Consider the following 9350-nt stretch of genomic DNA (forward strand, 5'->3'; position numbering starts at 1 on the left):
TTTTTCCTCACAAAAGGTGACAAATACGACAATACGCTAATTTCTGACTCATGAAGAGATGTGCACATGGGAAGATAACTCCAAAGGAAGTGGCAGTGTTCTTGATCAGCATTCGAATTACCACGTGATTGGACTTCTTTTTCTATCGCGAACTCAATCTTCACAGAGCTATCAAACCATAATGCTCATCAAGGTTATTGTTTATCTTTAAAAAAGTGACCAGCAGCGCATTCCTTACATTAACTTTGTCTACAAGAGTGTTTGTATTTGTTAAACGAGCGCCACTTAAACAAATTATTATTGTCCTCTTCATATTCAGGTAAAGGAAGACTGGAAGTACGTCGCCATGGTGTTGGACCGGCTGTTCCTGTGGATCTTCACGGCAGCCGTCATTGTCGGCACATGCGCTATAATTTTGGACGCGCCCACGCTCTACGACACCCGCGAGCCCATCGATGTCCGACTGTCCGAGATCCTTAGTGTGGTCTATAAGGGACATCAGTCCTAGTTATTACCGCCCTTTCGAGCATAGCAGCAGCAGAACTCAACACGAACTGTGTGTTGCAAAACATGAGTGTTCGTACATCTTATTTTTTCTGTAAAGTGATGGTGTTATAGTTATGCATTCAGCCCGATACAGCATGTCTTCTGAAGTTTCCGCACATCCCACAACCATGCGGGGCGCCTGCGTCGGCGCCACTTTTTAAGCCACGTGAGAACAACTCAATGACTGCCTTGGTACAATGGACCAATGCGGGACGAGAGAATGGAGCATGCCACATTGCCAAGGCACTGACGTGTCGAAGGTACAAAGGTGTCGCGGCGTTCTTATTCCGATCCTCTACGCAGAAGTTTCAGTCTGAACTTCTTTAGTCCCACCTTTAACAAGCCAAAGGAAAGGTTATAAATATAGCAAGACCACACATACAGTGAGCTATAACATACGTGGTAACGCGCAAGGTAAGACTACCTCACATGAATCCAATTTTTAACGCGGAGCTTTCTTTGACATATTCCAGGCACATTGCAGTGGGTAGCTTCAGGTCTCGCATCGTTTAGGGCACTTCCAATGAAGGCAAATTGACACAGGTCTTAGATTCTGCGAAAATTAATATCGTTCAAAGTGTTCGGCAAGTAGTTCACCATACAGAATTGTTTGGGGTTCTGCAAAGCATTATCAGATGGGCTGAAGTTTTTTGCACATGGCTGCGTGATCCGATCGTGCATGCGATTACAGCGGCTAGACTACGACGGTAGTATGAGGCCACCGGCATGACAAATGATATTTTTTTATTTACTTTCGTACTACAGCTAATAAACACTACAGCCTGTTTTGTTGGTAAATGAACACATCCGGAAGGGTTGGGTACAGTGTCGCACAATGCCTGTGTAGCGTTGTCTGCTACGAGAGAAAGACTGGACAATGAGAGCTGCAGTCTAACGCAGCATCTGAAAGTGCTGGGTGCCACCAGGGAAGAACGGGAGGAAGCGGCACGCTGTGGCTTTTGTGAGCGATTCGCTAGTACGCGACATTCCAAGCCCGCGTAACGCAGGGGCAAATTTGTGGCCGAATGGAAACTGGCACGCAAGAGGCCGTGCTACCGCTCGTGCTGTACGGGGTGACCAGTTTTAACATTTCCGGATTTTTTTTTAAACCGTCTGTTACAGATAAGGTAATTCGAATCCCTGTGCTGAATTATACAAAGATGCGGACATTACTTGCACAAGAAATCGAAACACATGCTTGATTAATTAAGAAACTCACTAATTATCGTCTTGGTTACATCACAGCAACTGCGATTTGCGAATTGCAGCCGGTGAGACTGCAAGACCTTCAGCACAATGCATTGGCGGGCTAGTAGGTGCGAATCCATGAATACTTTGTTTAGCGCAAAACAACAGACACAAGAAAGACGACAGGACAAGGCGCTAGCGCCTTGCCCTGTCGTTTTTCCTTGTGTCTGTTGTTTTGCGCTAAACAAAGTATTCATGGACTGCAAGCCGTATCCGCTTGAAGTTATATTCCAGGATGACACCATTTTATAGATATTATTTCCTTAAGCGCGGTACGAAATACGTGGGCGTTCCAGTTACTTTTGTGCTTCAATGCATCAAAGGGTGTTTTACTTAAAGAAAAGTAAGTGGCATAGTGTATTTTAACGTCGAGTTTCATGGCGTATATATAGACTAGGGCCATTCTGGGAAGTCATTCCAAGAGGATGTGCTTTGTAAACTCACCGCCTACATTTCGTAGATTTCCATATATGTCGTAAAATAATGAATTAAGAAATTAATTAGTATTTTTTCCTAATTGCTTGAATATGTGTTTTGATTTCTTGTGCTAGTAATGCCCGCCTCTCTGTTTATTCCAGCTTATGGGCTAGGAATATGTTACCTGCAGCAGGAAATTTTTTTTTAATTCCTAGGAACTTAAAAAACCGTCACCCCGCATATTTGACGTGGCGCATGCGCCAGTCGTCTCCAAGAGTAATTTGTAATAGGCACGAGAGAAGAATGCGCATGGTTGTTAGAGCATCGCACTGTTGTGTTGCGGGCCGAGATTTGGTCCCACTATCGGACATGAAACGATGCGAGGCAGGAGCTTTCCTACCTAACGCAAAGTGCCTGAAATGAGCCAAAGAATACTTTGCATTAGGTACTCGTGGACTGTGGTGAGCTCGAACCTCCGTATCTCAGCACAGCATCTCGGTGCTGTAATCGCAACGCCACAGTCGAACGCCTAATCCTCTCATGTCAACGCCGAATTGCTCTTTACGGTGTCACGCACGCGTGTAGCATCGAATTTTCCGAGCGAGAGCACGTGCATGCGCGGGCGGAGCTTTGAATTCGACCGTAGGCTTTCGGCCTCTGTCATTCAAGCGCGTCACGTCGCGTGCCTCCAGAGAGTGCGGCGCTTTCAATTAGACTATAGCCTTTCGGGCACTGTCAATCGCGCGCGTCACGTAGCATACCCCGAGCGAGAGCGCGTGCGCGCGCGGCGCTTTCAATTCAACCGTAGACTTTCGGCCACTGCCATTCGCGTGCGTCACTCGCGTGGCCCGAGCGAGTGTGGTGCTTTCAATTAGACCATAATATTTCAGCAGCTGTCATTCGCGCGCGTCACGTGGCACACCCCAATGCGACAACGCGTGCGCGTGCGGCGCTTTCAATTCGACTATAGATTTTCGGCCGCTCTCATTCGCGTGCGTCACGTCACGTGCCACGAGCCAGTGCGGCGCTTTCAAATAGACCATAGACTTTCGGCCGCTGTCATTCGCGCGCGTCACGTAGCCTACCCTGAGCGAAAGCACGTGCGCGTGCGGCGCTTTGAATTCGACCATAGACTTTCGGCCGCTGCCATTCGCGTGCGTCACTCCGTACCACGAGGGAATGCGGCGTTTTCAATTACACCATAGATTTTCGGCCGCTGTCATTCGCCTACGTCACGTGGCGTGCCACGAGTGAGTGCGGCGCTTTCAATTAGACCTAGATTTTCGGCCACTGTCAATCGCGCGCGTCACGTAGCATACCCCGAGCGAGAGCGCGTGCGCGCGCGGCGCTTTCAATTCAACCGTAGACTTTCGGCCACTGCCATTCGCGTGCGTTACTCGCGTGCCCCGAGCGAGTGCTGTATTAGACCATAATATTTCAGCAGCTGTCGTCATTCGCGCGCGTCGCGTAGCATACCCCGAGCGAAAGCACGTGCGCGTGCGGCGCTTTGAATTCGACCATAGACTTTCGGCCGCTACCATTCGCGTGCGTCACTCGCGTACCACGAGCGAGTGCGGCGCTTTCAATTACACCATAGATTTTCGGCCGCTGCCATTCGCCTACGTCACGTGGCGTGCCACCAGTGAGTGCGGCGCTTTCAATTAGACCATAGATTTTCGGCCACTGTCATTCGCGAGCGTCACGTAGCATACCCCGAGCTAGTATGGCGCTTTCAATTAGACCGTATACTTTTGGCCGCTGTAATTCGCGTGCGTCACATCGTATATTATAAAGATGCCTATAAAACCTAGAGCATGCCAGTTTCTCTCATTCTTCCTTCTGAGCCGCTAGCGCTTTGAGACCATATTTGGTAGCCTTCGAAATCGGTTCAAATTTTCGAGTACTCTTCTTGTAGGCGCTGTGCGATATTGTACCACCTTCGAGATCAGCCCAGGTCGTAATGGAACAGACTCTAAACGTCTGTTCGTGTTGCCATGCCCTCCTCGTCGCCGTCGTCTTGGCGCTGTCGTCAGAAACACGTTGCTCCATCTGGTAAATATGCTGAATAACTAGCTCGTTGCAAAAATCTTTGCGAAAAATCCCTTCCCACAGTGCGTGCAACCTGAATATAAATTAATTTCAGATAACTATTATTGTTAGTGTGTTACTCGCTATTCGTTGTTTGAAAGGCAGGTGCGAAAATATCGACGGCGGTGGCCACAGGTCCAGAAGGTCGGAATGAAAGAAACACTCGTGAAAATTAATAGAAGGATCGCATTATTTACCTACAAGTTTATTGTTGGCAAAACCCAGCAATTACCACAACTGGCACAGAGTACTGTCATCGCAAGTGGGCCGTGACCTTATCCGAATTAGTACAAAGCCGACAGTTAATTTTGTACGTACTACAATGCTTAAAACTTGTTTTCATAAGGCACCTTGCAAATGCGCAACATGCGTTCTTCTTTCTTTTTTTTCGCGAGTAGTATGTCAGGCTAGACGCAAGCCTACATTTCAGAGTAGTTAGTGATTAGTGGTCCAAAAAAGCGTTATCTAGATTAAGTTGTCCGAATTGTTAGCACTGACATAAACACCTTCACGTCTTGCTCCTCCCATTAAAGCTGTTTGCTGGTGACGTCCAAGGCTCGCACACATTTGCGTTCAACGGTTGATAGTTGAATTTCATGAGAGTGATTTCACTCAGGTGTTAGCGGCACCAAGAGATAGATTCCTAATTTTATTCTTAGCCATGTGACGCACATGGACATTCGTGCAGAAGATTAATAGGCAGTAAGAATACAGAGCATCTTCTCCAACAAAAAACTTTAGCCATTTCAGACAACTTTCGCTAAAATACTTTGACCCAGACATGGGCGGTTCCTGTTTGAACCGCTCTAGCACGCCAAATCATTCTTTGGTGTGTGCCGACATGTGTGCCGGCTCTGTGCCGTCAGTCTCCGTAGGACCGGGGCCGTATAAGTTCAAGCTATTCCATTCTGATTTTATTTCAACCTGCTCCCGGAAAATCTACCCAACCACCGACGCGTAGACCAGGCGGTGAGCCGAAATGTTGTTTGAACCGCCCAATCAAACTCTCTCCTCCTGCATAGTAGGTCACGTCTGTTTTCTTTCAGAGCAAATAACATTGGGTGCCTTGACAGGTTTTAGGCTGGCCAAAGCCGAGGAGCGAGTAGAAGTTGAGATGCTTTCGGTGGGGTCGAACTATCACAGCGCAGGCAAATAACCGGGTGAGGGGAGTAGTGTCATCGTCTGCGATTGGTCCACTTCTTGCTTAGCATACCATGGGTGGCTGAAAATTTGCGGTGGCGTGCAACGGACAGTCGAAAACACCGCCAAAGCGGATCCTGAGCGAAGAAGGGTTGGCAGAGCAGTGTCGTATGTGTGCTTAGAAGGCTCGATAACACTGTGCTGCTACGGGAAAAAAAATGTGCGTAAAGAAATCCATTCTCGCCGGTATCTCCGAGTAGCCAGTGCATGAACGATCGGCCAGCAGCCATCTTTATTTCCTTTCGGCACGGTGAAGTTTCTGGCTATTCCAAAAAAATCATTTTTCTTCGGCATATCAGCGGCCCGTTAGTGTGTACACGTCACTTTGGCGTGGTGAGTTATCACGGTGCTCTCACATAAAGTGACACACAAGCGAGGTTGGTGCAACCAGAAAAAATTTGAGCGATAGCGAGGGGCTGATGGCCCAATAAAATCGTAAAATCGTAAAGGGCTCTTATCTTTCTTTTGTTCGACCAAATCATGTATAATCAGCCTGCACGCGTCATGTGAGATGGGGAGCTCTCCTAGTTTTCGTGGTGCCGCGTGACAGACAGGCGAAGTGGGCGCAGCACTACAATGTTTGACCAATCGTGGAGGGCTTATGGCAGAAATAGAATACAAACACATTGGAATAGCTTCATGTTATAGCGCCTCTGGATCCAAGCGTTATTGGAAGCGTGTAAAACGCTGCCAATATTATAGTTAAAGAATATTTATGCGTCACTTATTATTGGGACCGTTGTATATTTCAGCTACGGCTCGCGATGCCCTGCAGTCCGAGCAATGGCTTTGGTAGCGGTCACAGCTTAAGCTTACTAGCATTCTGAAATAATATTTTGACAATATTTTTACAATGTATCTATACACTGTTAATGCGTATCACAAGTTTATTGAGACGTTGAAGACATTCTTGAACTGTTGGAAAGGATAGTGGGGTAAAGATAACGCCATGTTAATGTATTTTTCAACCAGCCCCCTTGCACTTAACCAACGCCTGCAATAATTACGAACGTTTTTTGTAAGCTTCCTTTGTTTCTCTTTCCTTTTTGGTCGTGATGTTGGTAGTAGCTATGAGTTAAGTGAATTGTGAATATTCTGAGTGTCTATCACTCATGCGGAGAACCCTCGGCGCATTTTGCGAACATCGTCGAAGTAGTGCTGATAGAGTAGCCAGATACCTCCAGTCATACTTCAGTGCGTCATAGAATGTACGCGCCTCCTTTCTTTCCATTGTCGTATTCAGGAGAAACCCTATTTGCCCCTCTACTTCCAAGTGCGATAATCAACTATGTGTTTCTAAGATTACCTCTTTTCTTGCGTGTTACATTCGAGGACGCGTTTGGAGGGACTAAAATCTGACTTAGGGTTATTACCCTGAACCACGGGTTCATTCGTTAACACTAGCGACACAAATGATCTGAAAGGTTGGAGAGGTGAGTGGACTGTTCTCTTCTCTGTGACACTCCTGTCTCATTCGTTTATTTTGATCTGGCTCAATCAACTAATCCGAGCCACGTAACCACTGAATTATGAAGTATGTGAGTGGTTATTGAATCGCAAGGGAGCCAGGTAAGAGTATGTTTATTTGAACAAAATGAAGAAGTGTATGCGCCTCTTTTATGCTAGCGACTGTCATTCTTTCTGAACGTCCGAGCCATCCAAGTGTCGGGCTTGCCTTGTTTCCGCAGATGTCAGGCGGCAGGTGACAGTGCTAAAGGGTCTCTGGAACGGTTCAGACAAATTTTGTGGACGCGTAGGCTACAGCTACGGTAAATGATTCGCACCACAATTTGTGTGAAGCGTGTAATATTTAAAATGCTCCTTACGATTACAATTTACCCTCCTCCATAGCCATGCGTTTTGTCCTCAACTCATTCGCCATGTGATCGGGGCTAAGCTCCGCCTTCACTGGCTCTGCGTCATGATGGGACGTCGTGTCGTCTACTTCCGGTTGTCTTGGAGCCAGCGCGCGAAGCCTCTCCAACCTCTCCGCCAGTCTCCTGGAAGTTGATTCCAAGCGAGCGCTATCGAAGCAGCGTGCGTTGCGAGCATAGCGTGTCCGGTATCCCGGTAACCACAGGCGAGCTGGGCGTTTCGACGGATGGCTGGATGCGTAAACTAAAGCCCTCCATTCTACTATTGCTGTGATGAAAGAGTTTTAGCGTAAACTGTGAGCGGCCTGATCGGTTTGCATGGTCCAGCCACCTGGTGGCGCAGAGGTAAATCAACCAAACAAGTAGCTAATATTGCTCTGATCAAATGTTAAACATTTACAAAAAACAACGCGTCCACGATTACACTACTGCCGGAAATTTGCACCAGCAGCAAAGTAGAATACGTTTCGTTAGTGGTATATTAGTTCTGTGTTTGGTTGAGCTCTGTGCCACCAGATAGCTGCACCATGCAGACCGTTCACGTTTGCGGCTAGGTTTATCCCGAAAACGGCCAGGCCCAGTCCGCTTGCGCTTGCGTTTACCTGAACATAGGACGCGCGAAGTGGCAGTAATCCTCCGGCGTAAAGTGACGGCGGACGACAATTGCAGCGTGCCGGAAGTGTTGAACGTAGTGATAAACTGTCCTTGTGCATTCTCTTTCTTTTACTTTCTTTCCTATAAAAACCGATCAACTAACATTCCAACTATAACGAACAACATTTGTTCTCCATAAAGTTAGAAAATTATCGATGGCGTGCACTGGGCAGCCAATCGGATAGGTTGCTCTAGTAGCGTCATATGGTAACATCGCGTCACCTGGTCAGGGGCGGCTGAACTCAGTCGAGTGGCCTGCTGCGATCCGTAGCGATGTACATTTTTAAAACCCTATAATAAATTACACGCTTTACACGGAGCACTTAGATGCGTCAAGTAATGATCAGAAGGGCCTACCCTAATAACTTAGCGCGTTTGTACAACATTGTCGAAATCGTTTCAGGTTTTCTTTAAGTTGGGCACAAGAAATGTTATAGGGGCAGAAATAATGCCCTGCTTAGATTGATGTTTCTTGCTATGAACATGTCCATAGCGTATTAGGCCCACGTGCGGAAAAGCGGCCGCGTTCGAGTAATTTCGAGTAAAGCCCCGCAGTTTTCTTGGGACATGTACGCCAAGAGGAGTTCACTTTAAAAGCTATAATTGGTCAGTGACGCAATAAGGGCTGTAGCTGACAGTTTGGAGAGGGCGATCAGAAAAGCGAGTTCCTTTGACACCTGGAAATGAACACTGGCACAGCATGACTCCAACGGCGAGCGTTCGACAAATGGACCAGTTTTCTTCGTGTCGGCAATCAGATATTTCACTTTGCAGAAGCGCTGGTGCAGCTCTGAAGGTGAGCCATAGTTTACCTCTAGTCAGCAGAAGTTTCCATTTTCAACCTGCCCTGGTTGTCACAATCGCATAGCACTAAGGCTACACTCTAAAAACAGTTGCACCCTTTGGGGTGTATATTTGCCACACAACAATAATCGTCATCTGTCTTGCCTGCATTTTCTTTCTTTAACGCTGCGAACCCGGTACTTCGAAGTCACAAACGGCGTGCGCGTTATCAACATGACAGAGCATTCTCGACAGATAAGTAACGAGCGCAGCGTTTTCAAGAAAGGAAATGCGGGCAAGACAGATGACGATTATTGTTGCGTGGCAAATACGTACCCCAAGGGGTGTAAACTTTTTTTAGAGTGTAACCGCTGCCACCACGGGCACCATCTCGCTTTTTTGCGCGTTAACGCAAACTGCACGTGCAACTAGGAGGCACAGTGCACTTAGCTAATGCGCCGGAGGCTGGCATGTGCCCGAGATGGTAACAGCAAACACTAGCGCTATGCCGAGAGTTCATTTGTTATGGTACTTGCAAAA

At 47.3% G+C, this 9350-nt stretch overlaps 1 protein-coding gene across 1 annotated transcript in view; it reads left to right on the forward strand.

Moving 5' to 3' along the window:
• Positions 1-1372, forward strand: part of LOC142583251 (acetylcholine receptor subunit alpha-like) — a 338298-nt gene extending 336926 nt beyond the window's left edge. The window contains exon 7 of the mRNA XM_075693642.1: positions 320-1372. Within this exon, the coding sequence (XP_075549757.1) occupies positions 320-508 (189 nt within the window). The 3' untranslated portion in view covers positions 509-1372. The remainder of the gene's footprint in view (positions 1-319) is intronic.
• The last annotated feature ends 7978 nt before the right edge of the window (positions 1373-9350 follow it).

Source organism: Dermacentor variabilis, chromosome 5 (genome assembly GCF_050947875.1).
Source record: "Dermacentor variabilis isolate Ectoservices chromosome 5, ASM5094787v1, whole genome shotgun sequence".
Taxonomy (NCBI): Eukaryota; Metazoa; Arthropoda; class Arachnida; order Ixodida; family Ixodidae; genus Dermacentor; species Dermacentor variabilis.